The following is a 26,524-nucleotide window of genomic DNA, read 5'->3' on the forward strand; positions in this document are numbered from 1 at the left end:
AGGATGATAGTAGAAACAGGGCAAAAATAGGCTTATTACCCTACATGCTCTTTTAAACACGTTTTCATAAAGGAATCAAGTGTCCCCAAATTAGGGATCGAGTCTCCACTAATCTAAGAATTTTCCATTTTTTTGTTGTTTTCCAGAAATGCTCATAGCTCATGTCCAGCATAATATTTCCATGTAATTTTTTTTTATGATTATTAGTCATCCCTAGAAACAATATAAAACTCCAAAAAAATACATACTTTTTTATCATTTCACGGAGTTGGGCTGAAAAATAAAAAAGGGGATCAAGTCTCCTCAGTCTCCCCTACAGGTTCGCCTCGAACACCGAACCCAAGCGAACGATGTACAAACTTAGGTTTAAAAACCGTGTACGTACACCGTTTGCGTACACAAGAAAGGCACACACACAACAGAATGAGTCAACACTAGTGATGATTTCTTGTCATTTTTTTTATACATTTCGTTTATTTGATAGGCACAAATGCGTTAGCTTGGCGGTGCCAAATTCTTTTATTTTTACATTTTGCATATTTTAAAACTAGGAGGTTACAATGTTGAAATATTTTTTTATGAAAGAGAAAAATTTTACAGCTATCTTAAGACTAGAAATAAGATTCTATATACAAGAGAGGGGGCAAAAAAAATTTTTTATAAAGAAATTTAAAACTATAGTTCTAATCTAATCTAATAGTTTTTAGGAAATATTTACAGTTATCTTAAAACTAACAATATAGTTTGATACACAAAAGGGGGAACAAATATTTATGTAAAATTTCACCGGTGTTTTAAAACTAGGGATACAATTCTATTTACAAGATGGGGCACAATAGTTTTAGCAAAGAGATAAAATTACAAATATCTTAAAACTAGGAATACGGAATACAAATTTGATTTTTTATCGGAGACTTATGCTTGATCAAGATATTCAGAGGGGGGATTATTTTCAAAATCGGTGTACAAGCAGTTGTATCAAGGACAGGGGAGAGAATGCGTAGATGGTGACCGGGAGAGTAGAGCAAAACTTGCAACTTTCGGACAAACGGGAGATCAGCGAAACCAATTAGCGCCTCAGTCTAGTAGGTCGGATTGGCGGATGGTATTCTTCGGACCCGCGGGAATCCTTCAAAAGTCATCGGACCTCGAGTCGCTCTCGGTTCAGTTTCCGTAGTGGTAAGGGCGACGGCGGTTACATAGTGGCAGTCTGGAGCTGATCGGTTCCACACGGCAGGAGGAAACTTCTAAAAGAGAGAAATAAAAAGAGAGGGGCTAAATTGGGATATTTATCGTTTTTATGAAAGTATAAATAAGGGACATATAGGAAAAATTACGATTTGACAGCATATCTCGGACTGGGACATTGGGTGGTCTACCTCGGGCCCGAAGGGAATCCTTTAACTGAGACCTGGCGTCCAAATACCCGGCGCACACCCAGACAACGTGCTCGATGTCGTGATAGTCCTCGTCACAAGCGCACAGACTACTCACCGCAAGCCTAATACGCCGCAAATGCGCATCTAAGGTGTAGTGGTTGGACATAAGACATTACACGAATAAAATCCCGACTCACATCCATCCCCCTGAACCAAGGCTTCGTTGATACCTTTGGGATAATGGAATGTGGCCATCGTCCAAGTTCACCATTGCTCCACGAGGTTTGCCAGCTGTTAAGTGTCCTCTGACGACAAATACTAAAAAAATCGTTGAAGCAGATTGGTCTTTCGTATATGTTACCATTTAATGCGCCCACCTTTGCTAATGAGTCGGCCTTTTCATTGCCCGGGATAGAGCAATGAGAGGGGACCCAAACAAAGGAAATCTGATAAGATTTTTCAGATAACGTACACAAGGGCTCCTGTATCTTCCCCAGAAAATACGGCAATTGCTTTTTAGGCTTCACCGCACGAAGAGCCTCGATAGAGCTGAGGCTGTCCGAAACGATGAAGTAGTGATCTGTGGGTAGAGTGTCGATAATCCCAAGGGTGTACTGAATTGCAGCTAACTCTGCGACGTAAACTGAAGCGGGATCATCGAGCTTGAATGAAGCGGTGATATTATTGTTGAAGATACCGAAGCCAGTGGACCCATCGAGAGTTGATCCGTCAGTGTAAAACATTTTGTCACAGTCGACTTCTCGGACTTTATTATAGAATATATTGGGGATCACTTGCGGGCGTATATGGTCCGGGATTCCACGAATCTCTTCCTTCATGGATGTGTCGAAGAATACAGTAGAATCAGAAGTATCTAGGAAACAAACACGGTTGGGAATATATGAAGAAAGATTAATGCTCTGTGCCATGTAGTCGAAATACAGGAACATAAATCGGGTTTGAGAATAAAGATCGACGAGCCTCTCGAAATTTTGAATCACCAACGGGTCAGAATGTCGCATCGGACGAGCAATCGATATGAGAGTTCCCAAAATCGATTTTTTAGCGGAAGAACGCCCGCCAGCACTTCGAGACTCATCGTATGGGTCGAGTGCATGCAACCCAACGCAATGCGCAAGCAACGATACTGGATTCTCTCCAGTTTGATGAAGTGTATGTTCGCAGCGGAGCGGAAACAGAAACACCCATACTCCATCACCGACAATATCGTTGTTTGGTACAACCTGATCAGGTCTCCTGGGTGAGCACCCCACCATGTTCCAGTTATTGTTCGGAGAAAATTGATCCTTTGTTGGCATTTCTGTTTCATAATTTAAATTTATTTAAATGTGAAAACCTGGTTGATCGTTGCACCCATTAATAGAAGCTGGAGTTGCGCCGGCTCACGCTTCCTAGAAAAAACAACCAACTCAGTTTTCTTCGTGGAGAACTCAATACCCAGCTGAAGAGCCCAAGCAGACAAATTGTCCAAGGTATTTTGTAATGGTCCTTGAAAGACGGCAGCTTTGGATCCTGTAACAGAAACCACCCCGTCGTCTGCAAGTTGCCTTAGCGTGCATGAATTGGCAAGACAATCGTCAATGTCATTCACGTAAAAATTGTAGAGCAGGGGACTTAGACATGTGCCCTGGGGAAGACCCATGTAGCTAAATCGCAATGTTGTTAAATCGCCATGCGAAAAGTGCATGTGCTTTTCAGACAACAGGTTTAGCAAAAAGTTATTTAAAATTGGCGAAAGACCATGCTGGTGCAGCTTCTCTGACAGAATGTTGATAGAAACTGAGTCAAAAGCCCCCTTAATATCCAAGAAGACTGATGCCATCTGCTCTTTGTTAGCGTAGGCCATTTGGATTTGATTCTGTCTAACCCTGGGGCGTTATTGTTGTATGATAAGAGAGCAAGTGAGAACTCCACCATCGAAAACAGTGTTTCGTTAGCGGCATCGTGAGGAGACGCGGCGCGTTACGTTTTCTGTACCCGGACAGAGTCCGGACAGATCTTCTTGGCGAAAGCGAATATCCAGTGGTTTGAATATTCCACGTTCTCGTTGGTACTGTTTCGGTTGCGCATACATCGAGTCGTACCCCAAAGAGTGATCATCGCTGTTTCTCTCGTTAACCCGTCGACAAACCGGCGCCAATAACTGCGTTTTTTGGCTTTCATTAAACTCTTCATTCGCCTTTCTAGCGATGCGTACTGTTGATAGCTAGCGGGTAACCCGTCTTCCCGGAAGGCCTTATATGCAGTGGACTTCTCCGCGTACAGCTCTGAGCACTCTTTATCCCACCACAGGGTGGGAGACCGTCCATGGGTATTCGCGCTGGGTACTAGTTTAGTCTGAGCTTGATTCGCATTGTCGAGAATCAAGCCAGCCAAAAACCTGTACTCTTCCTCCAGAGGAAGATCTTGGGTGGATTAGATTTTAACGGATATCGCGGTCGCGTAACTCTTCCAATCAATGTTCCGTGTGAGGTCATACGAGACATTGATTGTTTCCGATGGTCTTGAACCGTTAGCAATTGAAATCACGATAGGCAAATGATCGCTACCGTGGGGATCAGGGATCACCTTCCACATGCAATCTAACTGTAGCGATGTCGAGCAAAGCGACAAATCCAACGCGCATGCGCGTGCTGGTGGTGTAGGAATCCGCGTCATTTCTCCCGTGTTTAAGATGGTCATGTTGAAATTATCGCAAAGATCTTGGATTAATGGTGATCTATTATCATCATGAAGACAGCCCCATACCGTACCGTGCGAGTTAAAGAACTAGCTGCGGTGCCGGTAAGGATTCCGTGATATTACAAAGCGTTCGGTGCCCTACCGAGGCTCTAGGAGGAATGTAGATGGAAGCAATGCAAAGGTCTTTACCTTTGATTAAAACTTGACAAGCGACAATTTCAATGCCTGGTGTCGAAGGGAGGTTAATTCGATTGAAAGAATAGCACTTTTTGATCCCCAAAAGTACTCCTCCATAGGGGTTTTCTCGATCCAGACGAATTATATTAAAGTCGTGGAAGTTGAGATTTATATCGGAAGTTAACCAAGTTTCACATAATGCGAAAGCATCACATTTTAAACTATTTAGTAAAAATTTAAAGGAATCGATTTTCGGGAGGATACTTCTGCTGTTCCACTGTAGAACAGTGATCGAATCGGTGACCTCGTTCGATGACTTAGCCATCGAAGGATACGATCGCTGCAAGGAGGGGCCATTTAGCAATCAATTGCTTCAAAAATGTTTGCACTATAGGGAGAAAATGTATCAGAATGCTTTTAAGAGGATCAGTAACATTGAAAGATGTGAAAATTAAGTCCACTATGTCAGAAAATTTCATTAGTCCGTTACTGGACTGAGTGTCTGTTGGAAAAAAGGGGATACTTGGGGTTTTTGGTGTCCCTGGAAGTGGTGGATACTCCTTGTTAGAATTAATATTTCCAAGTCCTGGAGCAAATTGCTTCGGCTTTAGTGCATCACTTCCGTTGGATATATTGATTGTAGTTGGCGCACTCTGAGGGGACGACACCTTGGCACCCTTACGAGGCAATCTAGGGGAGGCTAGATTTCTCCTCTTCCTGGATACCCCTGGGTTAACCAAAGATGTTCCCTCTCGTGGGTCGTCAGATTTTTGCTCAACGTTAGCCAAATCAGCATAGGGATTTTCGGACAGGACAGATGGCATTCTTTAGTATTTCTGCATAAGAGCGCCTCGAGCGTTCCTTAAGGGAGCGCTTAATTTTATCCCCGCGCTGCTTGTACGCAGGGCATGATTTAAGAGCATGCGAAGGGCCCCCGCAGCAAATACACTTTTCAGTTTCTTTGCCGCAAGAGTCATTCTCATGCTCTCCTTCGCATTTGCCGCATCGTTTCTTATTTCCTCAATATGTGGCTGTGTGGCCCAACTGCTTGCAATTGCTGCAGCTGTGGCATGTGTATCACACATGTCATCGACCCACGGTCAATCCCAGTAAAATGCACACGTTGCGTCTTGCTGAGCTTACAGAAATATTGCCTTCCCACTGTTACCGGTCTAATATATCCTCTCTCACGATCAACGTAGCGATCAATGATTGGCTTACAAATACATAATGACTTCAGGTACCTCCAAATTGCATAGGCTAGGATAAGTTATGTCTCTGAATAAATATATTCAACTTTGAACAACGCATGAGTACACATCGTGCTTTTAATTAATATCACACTCAAAGGTATAAGACGCAAGGACCACACAGCTCATGACCCGCGGTACAAACAGGCGAACTGGTAGGCGAACCTTGTCAAGGAGGTGTAGTTGAGAAGAGAGGACCCGGCGAATGTCCCCGAAGTGAGCCTGATAGAGAGTAGGTAGTCTTACCTCCCTCGGTGTTTGCGGTATACAGTTGTTTGCATTCCAAGATCTTAATCTGTTGAAGTGAGGTGTCCTTAAAGCAGCCAACCCCGTGCTCCAACAGTTCTTCGCATTTCAGGCCCGGTTCGGACACTACCCCATCGATTTCTACCGCCATCGCAGGCACGTACGCCTTAAATTCCTGCGTAAAGCGCTCACAGCAAGCAATCGCGTTTGCCTGGCCGAGATCATTCACCAGAACACGTATCTTGTTTGCCCGAACACGTGTTATCTGAGTTACGGCCGGGTAGTTAGCAGTCAGATCTCGAGAAAGTTTTAATATATTAACCGGTTTCTCTCCGGTCCGAAAATATACCACCCATGGCCCAGAGGAACCTTGTGGGTATATATGGGGATTATACGGGGAGCAATGCGAGTGTTAGGGGGATCAGGGACTTCCATGATTACATCAGATGGTATTTCGCCCTCGGCCATTTAAACAAGGTTGCTATGGTTACTAATAAAATCCTTGTTTCTTGTTTTGAAGTCATACTGCTTCTTTTGTTAATAACTTTTCTCAACGAATTTTCATAAACGGTGTCTCCAACTTGAATATTAGGCTGAATCGCGTGGCGCGTCAAATATTGCTTCTCTTTTCCTTTGTGCTTCAAAATCGCATCTCGGTCATAAGCCTCAGATCCTGAAGGGGGTACGACCCTGATATCATTCCACGAAGTAACAAGCGTCTTACCAATAATAGAGTGGGGTGTAGTTTGCACATCATGAGATATTCAAGAAGGTACAAGTAACATGCGTCTTTTTTATTCAATTCGTTTATTTGATAAGGCACGTTTGCGTTACCCTAATAAAAAAATATTATACACGAACTTTAACCCATATAGTGCAACGATTCCACATATTGTTTGGATGATACCCTGAACAGATCGTTAGGCTCTTGAATCATAAGAAGTTTATTAGGGTAGCTTAAAGGTGCCATTTTTTTCGTTTTACATGTTGAATTTCTTAAAACTAGGCGGTCACACATTTAACTATTATTTTGTTTTTATATAATGAAACTAAAGAATTTTTATAGCTAACTAATACATATACAAGAGAAGATAATATAATATTCGTGAGATTAGCGGGACGAGTCATTTTGTGTGTTCTTTGTATAGTAATGCGCTTTATGATTTCTAGAAGGAAGATTGTTGGGGTAATCAATTATAAACTAAGCGGAACATTTTAAAAGCTTATTAACTAGAAATAACTAGAGGAAGAGGTTCAATTTTATTAAGATTAGGTTGGGATTAATTAAGGCTATTTTTAAGTAGTGGTACTGTTGGGCATTTCTTAACGAGATTAAATATTGAACAACTAAAACTAGAAGATAGAGGGCGCATAAGTTTTGGGAAGATATTCAAGGGGAAGATGGGGAGGGGTGAAGTCCTTTATCTGCGGCGTATCAGAGACATGAGAGGGAGAGTGGACAAGGCTGACAGAGGGGGGGGGGGGAATCAACGGTAAGAATTACAGATTCGGACGGATGCATCATGTATTGCGACGCCGGGCGGTCTTCCTCAAGCCGGCAGGGGTTCCTCCAGACGATTTCGTAGTACGGCTCAGATGCGGATCGGCAACACACCGCGTTGCGCGTGTGATGTTGTGCTCTAGATCTCGTGTTTTTTGGGTCATTCGACAGAGATGTTTTGTCTCGGAGTCGCATCAAACCATCGTTGGGGTACGATAGGCGAAAGAGGGCACTTCTGAGAATGATAAGAAAAATGATAGGCCCGGTAAATCTGGATATTGATGGTTTTTAAGAAGGTGTATATGAGGGACATATAGAGGAGATCGCGGTTTGCCAGTACATCTCGAACCGGGACATTGGGTGATGTTCCTCGTGCTCGAGACATCACACGGATGAAATCCCGACCCACATACACCCCTTGGACCATGGTTTCGTCAATACCTTCGGGATTATCGAATGTAGCCACCTTCCTAGCTCACCATTGCTCAATGAAATTTGCCAAGTAATACTAAAAATTCGCTGAAGCAAATTGGTCTTTCATATAAGTCACCTTCTAAAGCGCCCGCCTTAGCTAAAGAGTCCGCTTCTTCATTACCTGGAATGGAGCAATGCGAGGAGACCCAAACTAAGGTAATCTGTCGTACAAAGCACGACAAAACACGCAGGCGCTCCCAGATTTTTCCCAAAAAATATGGAATGTGCTTTCCAGGTTTCATTGAACGGAGAGCCTCGATTGAGCTGAGACTATCCGAGACAATAAAGTAATGATCGGTGGGCAAAGTATCAATGATCCCAAGGGTATACTGAATAGCAGCTAGTTCTGCGACGTAAACTGAAGCAGGATCGTTGAGTTTGAATGAAGCGGTGAGGTTTTGATTGAATATACCGAAGCCAGTGGAGCCATTGAGGCTTGACCCGTCGGTGTAAAACATCTTGTTGCAGTCGACTTCTCGAAATTTCCTATGAAAGATGCTTCGGATCACTTGCGGACGTATGTGATCCGGGATTCCACGAATCTCGTCGTTCATGGATGTGTCGAAGAAAACAGTTGAATCCGAAGCATGAAGGAGATTGACAAGTTGGGATACTATGTAGCAGGATTGAGTCGGGTTTGACAATTGAGCTCGACAAACCTTTCGAAATTTGCAATTACTAACGGGTTCAGGATATCGCATCGGATGAGCAATCGATATGAGAGGTCCCAAAATCGATTTTTCAGCGGAAGAACGTCCGCCAGCACTTCTAAACTCATCGTATGTGTCGAGTGCATGCATTGGATTCGCTCTAGTTTGATGAAATGTATGTTCGCAACGGAACGGAAACAGAAAATCCCGTACTCCATCAACGACAATATCGTTGTTTGGTACAGCCTGATCAGGTCTCCTGAGTAGGCACCCCACCATGTTTCGGTTATTGTAGGGAGAAAGTTAATCCTATGTTGGCACTTCTGTTTCAGATACCTAATGTGACATCCCCATGTTCCTTTAGAGTCGAACTAGACCCCGAGATATTTGAAAATTGAAACCTGAGCAATAGATTGACCCATTAATTGATATGACTAGCTCAGTTTTCTCCGTGGAGAACTCGATACCCAGATGGAGGGCCCAAGCAGACAAATTGTCCAAGGTATCTTGCAATGATTCTTGCAAATCGACGGCTTTGGGTCCTGTAATAGAGACCACACCGTCATCTGCAAGCTGCCTTAGCGTGCAGGAAATGACAAGACATTCATCAATGTCATTCACGTAAAAGTTATAGAGAAGGGAGCTTAGACATGAGCCCTGGGGAAGACCCATGTAGCTAATTCGTGATGTCGATAAATCACCATGCGAAAAATGCATGTTTTTCAGACAGCAAGTTTAGCAAAAAGTTGTTTAGAGTCGGTGAAAGACCATGCTGGTGCAGCTTCTCAGAAAGAATTGTAATAGAAACTGAATCAAAAGCCTCCTTTATATCTAGGAAAACTGATGCCATCTGCTCTTTGCTAACATAAATCATTTGAATTTCTGTAGAGAGCAACGCAAGACAGTCGTTCGTGCCTTTGCGGAATCCAAATTGTGTATCTGACAGTAAGCCATTTGCTTCAACCCAATTGTCGAGGCGAAACAAGATCATTTTCCCGAACAACTTTCGGATACAGGACAGCATCGCAATCGGTCGATACGAGTTGTGCTCGGAGGCTGATTTTTGGATGGCGATGACCTTCATCAGCCTCCAGTCATGAGAACAATATTACCCTCAAGAAACTTATTAAATAAATTCAACAAGCGTCTCTTGGCATAGTCTGACAGATTCTTCAAAGAGTTAAATTTGATTCTGTCTGGTCCTGGGGCTTTGTTGTTGCATGACAAAAGAGCAAGTGAGAACTCCACCATCGAAAACGGTGTTTCGTTCGCGTTATCATGGGGGGACGCGGCGCGGTAGACCTTTTGTGCCGGGGCGGAATCCGGACAAACCTTCTTGGCAAAATCGAAGGTTTAACGGTTTCAATATTCCACGCTCTCGTTAGTACTGTTTCGGTTTCGTAAGCGCCGGGCCGTACTCCAAAGATTGTTCATCGATGTTTCTCTCGTTAGTCCGTCGACGAACCGGCGCCAGTAGCTACGCTTTTTGGCTTTCATCAAACTCTTCATGGGCGTTTCCACTATCGCGTGCTGTCGGTAGCTAGCTGGCAGCTCGTCGTTCCGGAAGGTCTTATACGCGGCGGCATTCTCCGCATACACGTTTGAGCACTCTTTGTCTCACCAGGCATTGGGAGGACGCCCGCGAGAGTTCGCGTCTGGTACGCGTTTAGTTTGAGCTTGAATCGCGATATCGAGAATCAAGCCAGCCAGGAACCCGTACTCTTCCTCCGGAGGAAGCTCTTGTGTCGATTCTACTTTTCCGGATATCGCGGACGCGTAGCTCTTCCAATAAAACACACGAAGCGACAGGACACACGCCACATAAAATATACACAATGGATTTCGTTCTACCTATTCCAACGCGGCAAAAGCAACAGCGTTGGAAAAGGTAGAACAAAATCTATAGTGAATATATGTGGCGTGTGGCTTGTCGCCTCGTGAGCGAACAGCTTAAATATTTCGTGTGAGGTGTATGACAAACAGACATAACACTCTAAATTTCACCATCGCTCATGTTGCATTTTGCAAATTTGTTAGTGTGCAGGAACTCCGCACGTAGTGCAGTGGCACCACTGTGTATCTTATGATGCTACCGCGTAGTAGTCTGGGAATGAAAATTTGTGTGTTCGCTTTCTGTCAAAACAAAGAAGGTGCAAGCATTGAAAACTTTCTATTCGGATTTCTATTCTGGAAACGTATTTTACTTATAATTCAAATTTACATCAGTAATGTATTAAGCTTAATTTCAGCTGAGCTGTTGGTGAAACTTCTGCTATTGCTTCCTTTTTCGGCTTACATATTGTAAATCCAAAATCAGACTGTTCCCAATTGCATGATGGTCTCTTTCTGGGCATATTTGCTTAGATAATATGCATTACAAGGTCTTGATTAGGAACAATATGCAGGAACTGGTGCTAAAGGGAAGCATGTGGAAGATCCATTCCACGAGGAGCAGATTGCTGCAAAAGCTTATTTTGAATGGCAGATGGAGAAAGCGGAATCAATAATTTGACTAGATTCGGAAGTAGATGGCAAGGACGGGCCATTGAAAGGGACAGATATGGGAAGCAGAGTCATTTACGAAAAAAAAACATTAAAAAGCGAATACTGTGGAATGACGGGTAAAACTATGTGGTGTCAGAAATCCACTTTTAACATAGATTTTATAAATACTTATTCATTTACATTTATTTGATCATTCTGTAGGAATCGATATGTTCAACGCCTATACAATTGCAAATAAGAATCAAATGCCAATTATGGGTGGAATATTGTTTTTCGCAATATTATTCCACCATTATTAGAGGCCTCTGGTCTTGAGATCCCCTACACGGGAAGCAAATTGCTCAAAAAAAAATGGACTGCAAAAAATCACGAATTCACACTGCATTACTGCGTAGCAATAACAGCATAACCAAATTTGTTTCCTTGCATTGATCTGGCAAATTTTGTAACTGAAACAGTTCATTCCAGGAGCATAATTTGTCTGTGGTCATACGAAACATTGATTGTATTCGGTGGCCCTGCACCGTTAGCAATATTAATTACGATTGGCAGATGGTCGCTGCCGTGGGGATCAGAGACTACCTTGCACATGCAATCTAACCGCAGCGATGTCAAGCAGAGGAACAGGTCTAGGGCGCTTGAACTCGCTGAAGGGGCAGGAATCCGTGTCATTTCACCCGTGTCATATTGAAGTTGTCGCAAAGCTCGTGAAGTGAGGTAGATCGATTATCGTCATGATGGCAACGCCATACCGTACCGTGGAGTTCTGCAATATCGAAAAGCCGTCGGCAGCTAGCTGAGACTCTAGGGGGATGTAGGTGGAAGCAATGCAAAGGTGCCTTCAATTCTGGTTTGGAAAGCGACAACTTCAATGCCTGGTGTCGAGGGGAGGTCGATTCTATTAAAAGAATAGCACTTTTTGATCCCCAAAAGTACTCCTCCGTAAGAGTCTTCTCGATCCAAGTGAATAATATTAAAATCGTGGAAGTGCAGCTCTATTTCTCAAGTAAGCCACGTTTCGCATAGTGCAAATGCATCGCCTTTCAAATTATTTTGTAAGATTTTAAAGGAATCGATTTTCGGGATAATGCTTCTGCAATTCCATTGTAGAACAGTGATTAAAACCGTGACCTTGTTCGATGAATTAGCCATCGAAGGATACAATCGCTGAAAGGAGAGGCAATTTCGCAGTGAACTGCATCTAGAATGTTTTTACTGTGGGGAGAAAGCTTATCAAGACGATTTTAAGGGGATCAGAAATATTTAGTGCTGTAAAAATACGGTCCACCATGTCAGAGAAATTTATTAAGCCAGCGCTGGTTTCTTTCTCTTGCTGTGATATGGGAACACTTAGGGTTTTGATGTTCCTGGAAGTGCTGGGAACTCCTTTTCTGAGCTCAGATTTCTGAGACCGGGAGCGATTTCCTTCGGTTTTGCACCAGTACTTCCTTGAGTAGTTATTTTAGGGGGGGCATGGAGAGACACGTTCTGGCCTTTACGACGAACCTTGGAAGAGGAGATATTTCTCCTTTTTCTATTGCTTCTAGGTACAACAGAAGATGTTCCGTCCTGCGGTTCATCACAGTCGCCGTCGTCAGTAGACAAGATGGTATAGGTGTTCGTAGAGACAGGTGGCGTCTGGCGTGGCTATCTTAAGCATTTCTGCAAAAGATCGCTTAGACAAGATATAAAACCATAGATATGTAAACAGCACAGTAGAAATGAAAATACATCTATTGAGATTTCTAGAAATCCAAAGAACATAACGTAGACGGGCCGTACGAGCATAGACTTATCCAGATGCGTTGGTATTGTGCCGTTTTGATGTTTGAAATGGAAGGAAAACAAATCGTTTACACGGCGAATTGGAAGGAAAACAAACCGCTTCTGGGCTTAAGGGAATGGCGGTAGTATAAAAGATCAGATCGTCAGATATCCGAATCGCATAGCCCGAATAGAATTTTACAATATCATTCACCCTACAAACAACCATAAAACAATAAATATTATAGTTATTACTATTTCAACATTGTTCGATGCCAAGTTCTCATAGTAGATTTACAATAAAATTTCATGTAACAATAAATTTCACTGTTCAGCAAAAAACTGATACACTGCATTCACATTAAATTTTACTGTTTTCGAGAAAAAAAATGTATGTAGAAAAATTGATTTTTTAATGTTAAGATACATAACCACCCCCTTTTTCACTGTAAAAGTCTACTTTACATTGAAATTTACTGTAAAAACGTTAAAGTTTATTGTTTTTGTACTGTAGCATAACACTAAAACTTACTGTAAATTATTGTAAAATTACTGTACTGTCACAGTGACAATCATGGTTTTGTTACTGTTCATGTCTATTCGGGAGGCCCCTGAAAAACATGGTACAGTTGGGTGGCATAAGGTAAAATGCTTTTCCCTTGGCATGTGGAAATCGTTCGTAATAAGTGACCATGGAATTTGTCGGTGCAGTAGAAATGAAATCACAAGTGTTTCGATATTTAGCATAGGTCCCTAGGGATCTGAAAAGTATGGTGTAGTCGGGCCCAGGTGTAGTCTTTGATACCCTTGGGTGGTATAAGGTGGAATTTGTCGATTTAACGGTTATGTGTCCAACAAAAAAAACACCTTTAACAGGCCAACGAGGGTACCCCGGTACCCACAAATTGAAATGCTCATAACTATGGCTTCCTTTAACCGATTTGGACACTTTTAGATATTTTGGATTCAGGAACTCGTCCACTTTTTAATTCTGTGCAATAGAACCGGAATAATGGATCTGGTTTTTAGTAATCCGGATTTTCCAGAGTAATGTTCCAGTACTAGGATATGATTTATAAATTTTAATAATGTACTAGCAATATGAGTATCAAAACTCTTCAAATTGTCTCGGAAGTCTGTTTTTTATTGTTACGGGACCCTATGGCAATTTGAAAAATGGAATTGGAATGGAATGGCCAGTCACGGCCCCGCGGGAACCTGCTCCGGAATGTCCGTTCCGGGGTCAAATCACCAAATGGTTCCAAAACCACGAGATACAGACTACTGATGCAATTCCAAGAATTTTGATACCCATATTGCTAGTATTCCATTGAAGTTCGCAAATAATACCCCAGCACTGGAACCTGCTTCCGGAAATCTGGATTCCCGGGAATCGAATGAAGTAACCCGGTTCATTTTTACCAAGTCCAAAAGTGGATGAGTTCATGAATCCAAAACGGCCAAAAGTATCGAAATCGGTTGGATATTACCTTAGTTACGGGCATTTTAGTTTTGTGGGTACCCGGGTACCCACGTCGGCCTGTTACGTAGTAAAAAAATTCAGGAGCCCCTCCTCTTTCCCACCCTTACTATATCAACAATATTATTAACCCAAAAGCTTAACTTAGTAAAGTTCTAAGATGTCACAAAGTTTCAATTTCCAGCTCTGGATAAAACATAGGAATTTAATTAATTGAAACTTAAAAAGGTACCCGGGTACCGCGTCGGACACACAACGGTTAAAGAATTTTTGGCAATCAGTGATCTAAACCTCCGAATCGAAGTAATTTGGTGACCATTTCAATAGGTTTTTAGCCTATGAGGTATTACGATTTTAACGGTTTATATGAGAGATCCAAAGAGGACTTAATAACCACCCTGTAACTCCGGAACCAAAAGTCAGAACCGCATGAAATTCAATAGATATTGGGATTACTGTATCTTTCATTTGAAATCAAGTTGTAAAAATCGGTCAAGAATTCGCTGGGGAATAGGTGTGATATTAGCTTAGTAATTTGACGAGTTCATGAGCCGTCATAGGTGGCCAATGTGGTCAAAGCTACTTAGATTGATCATTAGTGATCTAGCCCCGTAAATCTATGTAATGTTGCACGGGTAACGGGTAATATGTATTACATCATTTGCATTTGGTGGTACCAGTTTATATGGGAATTTGCTGTGTGACCGCACTCATCAATCCGTAACTCCGGAACCGGAAGTCGGATCAACTAAAAATTCAATGTAGGCGCGTTGTAGCTTTCCTTTGAAACTAAGTTTGTGCAAATCGGTTCAGCCATCTCTGAGAAAACTGTGTGAGTTTAAATGACACATACATACGTACACACATACATACATACGCACACAGACATTTTCCAATCTCGACAAACTGAATAGAATGGTATATGAGACTCGGGCCTCTGGGCCTCGGTTAAGAAGTCGATTTTTCAGTGATTGCATAACCTTTCTTTATATATGAACAGCAAAATTCCTAAAACGTTGATTTTTTATAAAAAGGTACCATAAAATCTCGACGTTTCATGCATTTTAAAAATGTTCGGCATCAAAATACGAGGTCGATTTCTGAAATTTCATGGGGTACAGTTTTCAACCAGGAAACTGCATTAGTGTTCGTGAGACCGATCGACAAGAACTCAATGTTATGTGACGTTCAATTGGCTCCGCTCGGTGTCTCCGCCTAACTATGAATATAGTAACTAAAGTTTCACCCAAGGACTTTTGAGTAGTATTGGGCATTATCCCACAAAGTATCGATATTGACGTATCGATATTAAAAAAAATAATGTATCGATATGCCATGAGAATCGAACTTAAAATATCGATACTAAAGGTATCGATATTGTTTTTTGTGAAGCAAAATCACAAAGATAATGTACGACTCATGTTACTACGCTGCATTTCAAGTATATTCCATTTCTTCTAATGTCAAACCGTAAATCTAACGAGATTGTCAAAGAATCGTTCATTTATTGTTCCAGTATTCGTCATCAAGTGACCCGAGGAAAGCCAATTGTGCCATTCGCGTAGCGTTCATCCTATATCGATTTTCGTAGGTAGCCCCTGTCCTTGAGAATAAGCGTTCAGAAGGCACCGAGGTAACCATCCGTGAAAGGTAATCCCTAGCTATTGGATACAGGTTAGAATATTCACTTCTAATGGTATCCCATATTGCTAGTGGATCTGACAATCTAGATACAACCGGTTGATGTAAAAAATTTCTCAGTTCACCAGAGATTCCACCAGGCCTATCTGGCTCTAATGAGGCAGTTGATTGTATCACCTGAAAACAACAAAATTGATCTACATACGTTACAATTAAATCGTTATTAGAATTACTAGTTTTTCGTGAAGATCCCATAAAACGTTCTGACTGTTGTGTGATGTACCATTCTGCGGAACCACAGCTGCTGGCCGTTCCGAATTTTTCGAAAAAGTATCTACTTTGTCGGATACAACTTTCAGTACCCTCGAATGAGACAGCGGCTTGAAATACATAGCCTTGAAGCGCGGATCTAATAACGTTGCTATTGCAAGATTATCGACTAATTCGATGAACTCAAATCTTTTATCGAACTGAGCCACGATGTTCTTTTTTAGTTGAATAGCTGCGTCCGTGGTCGGGTTCTTACAGTCTATTACCTACAAATAAAACTAAAATAACTTTATGTTCTGTTCAAGTAAATGTATTCACCTTTCTCATCATGTTTAGTATCGGGATTACTTTTCCTGCGATAGAAGTTTTCTCCGCCTCGAGCTCTGTTATGGCATGTGCTATTGGATGGAGAAGATCACATCCTTCCTTGACTGAAGAAAGCTCGGATCCTGAGAGCATGCGAACATTATCGTGACGTAAAAGCACTACACCTACATCCTCGGCAAGCAGGATAAATCTTTCCAACATTTGAAAGTTACTTCCCCATCTGGTGGGTTCATCTTTTTTCAATTTCAGTATCTCGCCTTCGGATTTGCCATTTTTCCTCTGGATTGATCGGAGCGCATCTGCTGCATTCACTGAGCGTTTGAAGTACGTCACTATGCCGCGAATCCTTTTGAGCAGCTCGTCGAAAAGTGGAGAATTCTCAATTGCCACTGTAGTCATTCGACTGAGAGTGTGATCGACACAGACAAAATGTCGTTTTTCTCCAACAACGGCTTTTGCTGCTGCAACAATATTTGCACCTCCATCAGTTACAAACACGCTTATCTGAAAAAAGAACAATTGAATTTAGAAAATAAAAAAAGCTCTGGTAATACCTTCAAAACATCAATCCACCATTCTGTACACAACGAATGGATTTCTGCAGCAAGATGCTCTTTTGTGTGTGATCCTTCTAGTGGCCGAGCAACAAGTGCAATTGACTGCATGACGTTCCCGTTCAAATAATGCACTGTCATGCCAAGAAAGCTAACATTATTGCATGAGTCCGTCCAGACATCGGCAGTTAAACTGTAATTGTCTACTGCGCTTAGATGTTCCCTTACAGCATCTTTTTGAACTTCGAATTTGTTGTTGAGCATTCTAGTTAGAGTTCGACGGCTTGGTAACTTATACAATGGAACTGCTGATTTACAGAACCGTAGAAATCCACTTCGTTCGACCGTCCGCAGTGGGAGGTTATCCTTGGCCACCATATACATCAACGCTTCGTGCAGTTGTATAGTTGAAGAACCGTTTGCTTGAATGATTATTTTAAAATTGACTAGAGAAAAATAGAAGCAATTGAAACGGGATTTACCTCCAAATGAAGATACTCTAGTAAACGATTCACTGATGGTAATCGCGCGCGCCACTTGCGAAGGTTTGCTGTTGGGTAGCTCTACGATACCAGTCTGAAATAGTTAAAACTATAAATTAATATTCAATCATTTTGAATGCTTCCATATTTAAACTGTAGCAACGGCCATAGCGTGCAAACCAACAAAATAAATATAATACAATTACCTTCTCGTCGCCTAAAGCTGAATTCTCCTCCACATCGGCTGCTGCATTTTTAGGTGTAGTTTTAGGTGGAAGTTTTTGCAGAGTAACACTGATAAGTGGATGATGCCTGTCCAAATGTTTCCACAAATTCTGGGTATTCCCTGATGTTTTCACCATGCTTCCGCAGTGCTTACATTGAGAATAATTTGTCGAAAGATTTTTTATAAAATGCTTCCAAACGTCGCTACGAGGAGCCATGGTCTGTGCTTTCGTTTGATTTTTGTGTAACTTTTCCAGATCCAATTTTTTTCTTGCTGCTTACGAACTTAGGCGCGCTATTGCTTTCAAGTTTTGAATTCAAATTTCTTCACTTCTCATTGCGCGCGCATTTGTTGTGAAAATGGTCGAACGCTTCTGGGATGGTTGCACTGCCCATGTTGCCGTATAATGTTGCCCATGAAACAATCAAACGGGACATGAAAATTTAACAAAATTTCACTCCAATTGTAACTCACTAGAACGCCGCCACTCACTCTAACTAAACCGTTTTCATTTTTTTCATTTCGCTGCAACTGCTGTTACGCAGGGATACCAGACCTGCAGATTTGTCTGCACAACTGCAGATTTTTCAATCAAGCTGCAGCTTTTTTTTCAGACTGCAGATGTATTCCAGATCCTTAAATACTCTGCAGATTTTGAAAATTTGGTGAATATTGGAATAAAATATCATATAAAATTTATTAAGATACGATTTTCTCCATTTAGATATTTTGCCGACATTTAAGAATATTTACAGATTTTTCAAAATTTCTCTGCAGTTAAACACAAAAGTAGCTGGCATCCCTGCTGTCGCGTCAAATATTACACACTAAAGTGATGATACTCACTACAGACGTAGGTATATCCCAGTAAAAATAACCGGCATTTCAGTTGAATTCTGTGAGAGTTCCGTCTCGAATTAATACAACAGATTCAGAGTCGGAATCGTTTGTTTCGTTGAAGCCGGAATTCCGCCAGAAGTCAACCGTAGTTCTGGCTCATTTCTCAGCTGGCTTTGCCGCGATAGAATATCACTAGAATATCGAAACTTCAGTATCGATACGAATAAAAATCGACTTGACGAATATCGATTTTTAATTTCGATACTTTTGCTTTAAAGTATCGATATTCATGGTATCGATACAGTATCGCCCCATACTATTTGAGTTATTTTAAATGAGCGTGTATACGTCACTTTTATTGCTTATTTTGCATCATTATTTTTATATCGATTTTCATGTGAAAATCTGTTATTAACAATACAAATATACCCAACAGCGTTGAGGGGCAAGAAATTTTGCATCATTATCGATTTTCAAGTGAAATCAGGTAATAACAATACAAAAATAACTATAAACTTCCTTGACCTGATTCAGTCTGTACTAACAGGTTATCGTGCTCAATAAAATTACAAATTACAAAAATAAACATTAAGACGTGAGAAATTTTGTGCTGATAGCTTTAGAAAAGGTTTTCTGCAACTTAAAAAAGTAAACTAGTAAAATTTGCGAGATGTATCCCGTTGATTATACCTCGCAGCAAGGATATATGTATAACACACCATCGACACAGAAGTATCCAGCGAATTTGGGAACATCCACAAGTTATGATTCACAGAATAGCGCCGCAGCATATAGCACCAACAATACAAGTTATTCGAAGATGTTTTCCGCCGGATCGACATCACAGCAATCGTATAGCTATGGCACATCAACACAAAAGTACGATGGGTACACGGGAGCTGTATCAACCACAGGCTCCCTTCGTTCAGCAACTCAATCCAATTACACCAACAATTCGAGTTATTCCACAAGTTCGTCAAGCATCCAACCGTCCTACAACCCACTCCTCGCTTCATATACCATCTCATTGTATTCCGGTATTTCGAACTCTACATCTAGCAATGATCAAGAACCAACTTCGAAGAAATCCAATTACGATAATCACTGGGTCAAACGAGATTTTCATCGCAAAACCACTCCCTATACGGGTGAAAAGGGAATGAATCTACTACAGAAAATGGGCTGGATGCCTGGAGAGGGTCTTGGCAAGCAGAAGAACGGCTCGTTGGAACCACACTTACCCTACATCAAGGTGAACAAACGCGGTTTGGATGTTTCCATAGAAAAGAAACAGAAGCAAAATCTTAAAATTGTTGGCACTGTTAAAAAGAAATCCGCAGCAACCACTCTCGTTACCGAGGGTAAACATCCGATTTCAATTTTGGCCGAGTACTGCAGTAAGCAGCGAATAGATCTACCAATCTATCGTGCCGTTGTCGATGAGGGTCCCATTCACGCAAAAAACTACGTGTTCAAGGTTATCGTCAACGGAATCGAGTATGAGGCAGAAACGGGAAGCCACATCAAGAAATCTGCGCAATCTGAAGCAGCCAAGAAGTGTCTCCAGCAGTTGGGCCTTTTACCTTAGGTTAATGTGACCAGACAGCCCGGGAAGTGTCCTGCATTTGCCAAAATGCAAATTATTCCAAAATATCCATACTGCATATTCATATTGTTCAAAACATCCATAAAAGTGCTGTCTAATCTGGATTAAGTGAGGAATGTACAAATTCAGCCTATTTATTCTGATTGTCTCGGTACCTTTTTCGACGTCTAATGTAAGCCAGGTCATGCATCCTTACGAAAAGTTTCTTAGTTTCACACAAGTTGCGCAAATATTTGGTGAACGTACAGTGTTAATAGGTTACGCGTATCGCTTTTTTCCTGAAAATGGGAACGTGAGCAAATTATAATATTAAACCGATAATTTTAAATATATTTAATTCAGGTTTGGGCAGCAAATGTCTAAGAATAAGTAATCCGAAACTACCCTAACATATCTTGCTGTTATTTTTGGCGGATATTAAGAATAACGGAATCGAGTTTGACCATTAGGCAAACAAATTTTCTTCTAGTCACTAGATGACGTGACTATGCGAATAGTAAAAGCTCTTTAAGTCATATCATGATTATAGTTAAACAGGCGAATGACATCACACGAATATCAATCGTGTTCAAAATGCTATACTAAAGCTAAGCTTGAGCGATGCAAACGGCGTCAAAGATCCGAAATCATTCTTGTGTCATGTCCTACGTACTGCGTAGTATTCAGAAACATGTGTTACATCATCCAACTCCGGGATTAAATATCGCAACATATAGAATCGGATATTATGAAGCATGAGAGCTACATGGGACATTCCACGAGGGGAGCATCAAAATTCAAACGCACGTCTGCATCAGTCTGTTTTCGAATCATCTGACGCACCCGTTCTCCCTATTATGCCCGATTTCTTTATGCACGTATAACATTTAAACCTGCTTTAACGTGCGTTAAATCTGGTTTAAAAGTTCTGCATTTGTGAAGAAATTGACGCCCAATGTTGCGAATCTTAGAACACATGCATTCTCGATTTCTTGGGGCTGTTTTGGAATTAGAGTAAAAATGGAAACATGCGTTGTCTAATGTCAAAACAAATGCCAATAACTCTATTTTGGATCATATCCTTAGTACAGAGCACATTTTCCAAAAGCAACTTCATAGTACTACATTCGAGTAATTCCTAAACTACTGTGCCTTCGCTAGACGCTCTGAAATGTCCTTCCAGTTGACGACATCCCAAATGGCATCGACGTAGTTTGGGCGAAGATTCTTATATTGGAGATAGTAGGCATGTTCCCATACGTCTATTCCTAGCAGGGGAACCAAACCTGAAACGAAACATTACATTTCAAGACGTTTTTCTAGTGTTGGTATTGTTCATACCAGTAGTTGCCTCCAGCGGATCTTGATTCGGACAAGCAGCAATCTGTAAAGTTCTAGTCTTCTTGTTGTAACCGAGCCAGGCCCAACCGGATCCCTGAACAGCTACTGCGGCAGCCTTCATCTCCTTCTTGAAGTTATCCAATCCCCCCAAATCTCGCTCAAGGGCTTTTTTCAACTCGGCTGATGGGTCCGATCGGTCCGGTGACAGGTTCTTCCAGAAAATCGAGTGATTGATATGACCGCCACCATTAAATTTAATTGCACCTCCCAACTGGATGATCTTCGAAGCATTATTCTTTGCTACTGCCTCCTTAAGTTGCTCCTCGGCGGCATTTAAATTTGTGACATATGCATTGTGATGCTTTTGGTGATGAAGCTAGAATGAAATGAATAAAATGAGACAAATTTCTCTTAGTTTGCCGGGATGGAAGTAACCTCCATAATTTCGCGACATATAACCGGTTCCAAGGCCCCGAAATCATAGGGGAGATCGGGAAGGGTATGTTTGCTGCGGCATGCCAAAACTGCTGGAACGTTCCTGAAAAACAATTCATACAAATATAATGCAGGTAAAACAATCTATGGCTTGCCAATTTCAAATAATTGCTTCATAAGATTTATAGGTGACAGTTTTACATAACAATCGGCTATAGATTAGCAGTGCTAGATTCAAAGATGATAACATATTGATTTGTTTTAATTGTAATTAATTGCTTACCTTGCAGTTCCCAAGAGAGCGCCGCGAATCGCCAACATTTTTTCAAGTTGTGAAACTGAAGGTAGATTGAATTAGAATATTAAATTTCGGTATTGATCAGCCAAAATACCTACTAATGCCTATCAGCGAACCTGCTGTCTGCCCGTGAAACAGTTCTAAAATGTCATGTTTATGCTCTATTATATGCTGGGAGTTGTATGTAAGAATGCTGTCAGCTCTGAAAAGGCTGAAAAGTTGCGCGCAACCAGAGCTGCCATTTATACAGATTTATCTGTATTATACAGAATTTTAAGCGCAAATACAGATTTTCATAAGATCATACAGATCATCATACAGCAATACCCGATGCAACAAATGAGGCGAAACATCGACAGTTATCTACAAATTGAAGAGGCTGGCCCCAAGTGCGCTAGCTGTGGGGAAAACCTTTGCGCCATCACGAAGGGTCGCACAAAGCGCGTGGAATTTATATATAATATCTATAGATACAGCCAACCACAGCGGAGATCAATGCTGTCCCCGACGATTAATGAATAAAATATTCCGGCAATTTGCTCATCCTGATCCTACAAACGCTCCAACCCTGTACACGGTTGGCAGTTTCTGCAGCGTCGGCTTCATACAGTTCTCGAACCACGGCGTTCCACCCATCGTTCGATGACCAGCTCTTCCTTCTGGATTCAGCCAGTACCCAACCAGGAGAAAATGATTGGTCAATATCCCGATTATACTGTTTTCTGGTATCATACCAAAACCTGGTATTAATTGATTATTAATACCTCATTAAGATACCGTGCAAGGACCATCTACCGATCAATTAGCAGCCATTTTCACTTTCAACGTTTACTAAAAAATAAGATTATAGTTAAATCTAATAGATGTCCGTTTTAAACTATAGAGTATTTAAAACACTACTAAGGAAAATACGCAAATTTACAAAAAAATCGTGGAAAGTAAAAAATAGCCGAAACGCTCAACTACTTTAGAGGGCCATTCGCCGATCAATATAAATAATGAATAACCATTCACCGATCACATGGACATCCCTTCACCGATTACTTGTTATTGCTCATCTTCTGGCCGATTAACAGTTTATAAATGAAATTTTTAGTAATTTCTAAGAAGATTTTATTGATTTGAAAATCTACAATCTACATACAGGAAAAACTATTTAATCCATCCAACAGTGTGACCAAACCTTATACCATTAAACATATGTATTATTTGTATGATTAATTATGAAAATGTTTTCAATTCTATCAAAAAGGAAAATTGATCAAGTGAGAATTACGTGTGGTTCCTTCTAGTTGTAGAGTTTTTTGACCTTGTGTGTGAGGTTTGTTTAGGAAACGAAGGCAGAACTTGCACCACATTGATAAAATAAAGTACCCATTAATGAGTAGAAAACTGCCCATTTAAAATAAAGTAGAATAACCCACTTGATGGGTAAAGAGTTTGTACCCAATAATGAGTACAGACCATGTACGTCAACCTGGGTACGAATTTCCTATTAAATTTCGCAGAACAGTTACAACAAAATGCGTAAAAATACTAATTCATGAAAATCGTCCCCAAATGAAAAATACTGAAAATTGAATTATTTCTGCATTTGAAAAACGTGGAACATTCATTTTTCATTATTCCACTCATAAACATAAAGAAATCTCAATAGGGATCCTGTCTTAAAAACCACAAAACTAAATAAAACCTGTCACTGGAGAGAATTGTTTTTTCTTCTAGATCTTCCTCAGTAGTTTAAACTGCCGTTGTTTTCGAAGCATTACCGAAATGTTCCGTTTCCGCCACGGATTCCGTCACGAGCCAATAATTCGCAGGTTCCGGTACGATCCATACTTTGCAGGCTAACTCCCTAGAAATCGTTCCTTCAACGTATGTTTGGTTGACTTTATTTCACGGGAATCATATGCGTCAAACTTTCGCGATGGGACAAAATGACGATGTTTTTTTTTTTCAAATTTTCTGAACAAACTCTACATTTTTTAATGTTTTCACACACAGGAAAAAAATGACGGTAAAAATAAGAGTTTTTCGCTATTAGCAAAAAAAAAAAACAACCAACACATACTCTTAGTTTGAAAATAAAACTTTTATTTTGATTACTATTCTTCATTAAATTGAAAGAAAAACTTTTATTTTGATTACTATTCGTGATTGATTTATAAGTTTTACTTTCAACCTAAAAGTAGGTGTTGGTTGTTTATTACTGCAAGTGGAACACTCGTATGCTGATTACGTTTTACGTTTTAAATCAGAGTAGCTCTAGGTTCGCTCGGAGCTGTCACTTTTGTATGGAAACTGTAACATTGCTGGAAACTGTAAACATTAGAGCAAACCTAAAGCAACTCGATTCTAAAACCGAAATCAGCATTACTTTTATCAATATTTTTTCTGTGTAGTTTATTTTATGACATTTGGCGATGATAAATGGCGACATGGGACAGATATGCTTGGAACGGCGGTATAAAGCCAAATTTACACCTTTCCGATCCGATTCAGTGACGGTTCAGTACCGTGCACGGACGTCAATATTCTTTCATACAATTCAAATGCGAGCATTCACACTTGTCCGGAACGGTGCCGTGCCGGACAAGTGTGAATGCTCGCATTTGATTTGTGTGAACGAATATTGGTGTCCGTGCACGGAACTGAATCTACACTGACACGGATCGGATAGGTGTAAATTTGGCTTAAATCTGTATTGTGTTTTGGACATCTGTATTCTGTTAGCAAGGACTTGAAGATTTTTATTTTCAATATTAAGAGCCATAGTACTCAAAGGATAGCAAGGGTGTGAAGAAAGTTTAGAAAAGCATGGGATAGTGTCATATGATTCGATTCCGACAGCATAAAGTGCTAAGTTACATCATTCTTGTCCGGGCATGCCGCAGACTCAGGTGATTCGCATTGGATAAAAATGCCAAATCATCCTGACCCTTGCCAAAAACAAAGGGTTAAGTCAACGACACGACTAGATACTTCATGAAATATCCCGAAGAAAAAGTGTTGGAGTCATTTACCGCCAGTTACCACTACATTGAGTTGCCCCTCGGAAGCGAAACAAAATAAATTTCTCAAGCAACACTGCGCTCTAGGAAAATAAACATAGTCGGCAATGGGTTATAATATGAACAAATTAAAATATCCCGTTTCAGCGATAGATTTTTATTATTCTGGGTAGGAAAATTTGTAGATTTAACCTGCAAACCCAATTTATATCAAATCCCCTCTTTTCCGCAGATGCCAAAAGGGCTATTTTTCAAAAGCATCATCGTTAACCATCTTTCGGAGTGATCAGAGTCCGCGAAGAAATCCGCCATGCAAAACCCATGCTATCCAGCTTCTGTTACGGTAGATTACCGACGATTTGATCGTATCTTCTATTCAGGAAGGCGATAAACTGCCCTTAATGTTAGGAACCGTTTGAGTGGTAACGGAAGTTACATCATAGGACCAAATATTTGTGCGATTTAGGCCGAAGGCAACGACAGAAGTATGCTTATGTTGCGCTACTGTGAACTGTCCGACACGAAATCGATTATGGTAAAAGAAATTGGAACATTGCAATCCCAAACCAGTTTGTCTATTACATCAAGCGATCCAGGTAGCACTTGACACGAAGAATAATCAGGCTTTGTCTAAGACATGAAATAATCTTTATTCATATTTTGGCTTGATTCTATGTAGACTACGAACAGCATACCATCGGCTACATTATATTTGATCATACGGGATTGGTGGTTTGTCGAATAAACTTGGTTACTCGATGCGCGTTGACTAAGTACATCATGTGGACAAGCTTCAAATGTAAGGTGTCATCGCCGGCCGTTTCGGTACAGTGAAATTACTTCTGAAGGCCAGTACAAGTCCTTCATCCGGAACTATTTTGATCGTATGCTTTTTTGAGTACAACAAAGTAAATAAAAGTGATGCACGGTTGCGCATTCATGTTATTTATTTGAACAGTAATGTTACATGCAACCTCAGTATGTATCTTAGTAAAACTAATAGTCGTTTTTCATCTTCACAACCAGATCTCGATCATAATTATGCGGCGAGATTAAAAATCTATGCGAGACTCCCTGCTCATCATTTCCAGAATGGTAAATGGCGTTCTTTGAAGGAAAAGCCAGTAGGATGATTCCCTATCACAAAAATACAAAGATCAAATGACTTGTTAAGCCATACCTTATATTGGATGCGATACCATTTTTCAGACCTCTCTAAGGGCCGATTTATTCACCCTCGCTTAACTTTCAAACCAGTTTCACCAGTACGTTTAAACCTGGCCTAAGCGCTAAGCGAGGGTGAAGAAATCGGCCCTAAAAGGGTTAATACAAGCCAAATATCTAGTATTGACAATAATTTTATCTTGTGCTCTACTGAGAAACAA

General features: G+C 40.8%; 3 protein-coding genes and 1 long non-coding RNA gene across 6 annotated transcripts; 2 read left to right on the forward strand and 2 right to left on the reverse strand.

Moving 5' to 3' along the window:
- Window positions 1-15,982: 15,982 nt before the first annotated feature.
- LOC131687181 (E3 SUMO-protein ligase ZBED1-like) lies at window positions 15,983-18,153 on the reverse strand. The gene is made up of 4 exons (XM_058971234.1): window positions 17,610-18,153; window positions 16,922-17,497; window positions 16,359-16,871; window positions 15,983-16,306 (listed from the first exon to the last, which is right to left on the reverse strand). The coding sequence occupies exons 1-4, from the start codon at window positions 17,844-17,846 to the stop codon at window positions 15,983-15,985; spliced, it is 1,650 nt and encodes a 549-aa protein (XP_058827217.1). The 5' UTR covers window positions 17,847-18,153.
- Window positions 18,154-18,818: 665 nt separating this feature from the next.
- Window positions 18,819-20,431, forward strand: LOC131687450 (protein Son-like). Of its 2 annotated transcripts, none has more exons than XM_058971536.1 (2): window positions 18,819-18,956; window positions 19,017-20,431. In XM_058971536.1, exon 2 carries the CDS (start codon window positions 19,140-19,142, stop codon window positions 20,055-20,057), a length of 918 nt encoding a protein of 305 aa, XP_058827519.1. In that variant the 5' UTR covers window positions 18,819-18,956; window positions 19,017-19,139; the 3' UTR covers window positions 20,058-20,431. The 2 variants fall into 2 exon arrangements, with proteins under 2 accessions (XP_058827519.1, XP_058827520.1); XM_058971537.1 differs by having other exon boundaries at window positions 18,823-18,956; window positions 19,004-20,431.
- Window positions 20,432-21,087: 656 nt separating this feature from the next.
- Window positions 21,088-22,268, reverse strand: LOC131687451 (superoxide dismutase [Mn], mitochondrial-like). 2 transcript variants are annotated; one of them, XM_058971539.1, is made up of 5 exons: window positions 22,227-22,268; window positions 22,114-22,168; window positions 21,831-21,933; window positions 21,396-21,771; window positions 21,088-21,340 (listed from the first exon to the last, which is right to left on the reverse strand). In XM_058971539.1, exons 2-5 carry the CDS (start codon window positions 22,149-22,151, stop codon window positions 21,198-21,200), a joined length of 660 nt encoding a protein of 219 aa, XP_058827522.1. In that variant the 5' UTR covers window positions 22,152-22,168; window positions 22,227-22,268; the 3' UTR covers window positions 21,088-21,197. The 2 variants fall into 2 exon arrangements, with proteins under 2 accessions (XP_058827522.1, XP_058827521.1); XM_058971538.1 differs by having other exon boundaries at window positions 22,223-22,266.
- Window positions 22,269-25,103: 2,835 nt separating this feature from the next.
- LOC131692920 (uncharacterized) lies at window positions 25,104-26,377 on the forward strand. Its single transcript, XR_009306111.1, has 2 exons — window positions 25,104-25,308; window positions 25,372-26,377. It is a non-coding gene; the product is annotated as an uncharacterized LOC131692920 (long non-coding RNA).
- Window positions 26,378-26,524: the final 147 nt, after the last annotated feature.

Source organism: Topomyia yanbarensis, chromosome 3 (genome assembly GCF_030247195.1).
Source record: "Topomyia yanbarensis strain Yona2022 chromosome 3, ASM3024719v1, whole genome shotgun sequence".
NCBI classification, from domain to species: Eukaryota; Metazoa; Arthropoda; class Insecta; order Diptera; family Culicidae; genus Topomyia; species Topomyia yanbarensis.

What these genes read in the sequence shown, in the direction of transcription:
- LOC131687181 (XM_058971234.1), bottom strand. Translation starts at nt 17,846, where the DNA reads ATGGCTCCTCGTAGCGACGTTTGGAAGCATTTTATAAAAAATCTTTCG. An exon ending in GGTGGATTGATGTTTTGAAG is followed by an intron (nt 16,872 to 16,921) that starts GTATTACCAGAG and finishes TTCTTTTTTCAG; the next exon opens with ATAAGCGTGTTTGTAACTGA. An exon ending in TACTAAACATGATGAGAAAG is followed by an intron (nt 16,307 to 16,358) that starts GTGAATACATTT and finishes TTTTATTTGTAG; the next exon opens with GTAATAGACTGTAAGAACCC.
- LOC131687450 (XM_058971536.1), top strand. Translation starts at nt 19,140, where the DNA reads ATGTATCCCGTTGATTATACCTCGCAGCAAGGATATATGTATAACACA.
- LOC131687451 (XM_058971539.1), bottom strand. Translation starts at nt 22,151, where the DNA reads ATGTTGGCGATTCGCGGCGCTCTCTTGGGAACTGCAAG. An exon ending in TATGTCGCGAAATTATGGAG is followed by an intron (nt 21,772 to 21,830) that starts GTTACTTCCATC and finishes ATTTCATTCTAG; the next exon opens with CTTCATCACCAAAAGCATCA. An exon ending in TCCGCTGGAGGCAACTACTG is followed by an intron (nt 21,341 to 21,395) that starts GTATGAACAATA and finishes GTTTCGTTTCAG; the next exon opens with GTTTGGTTCCCCTGCTAGGA.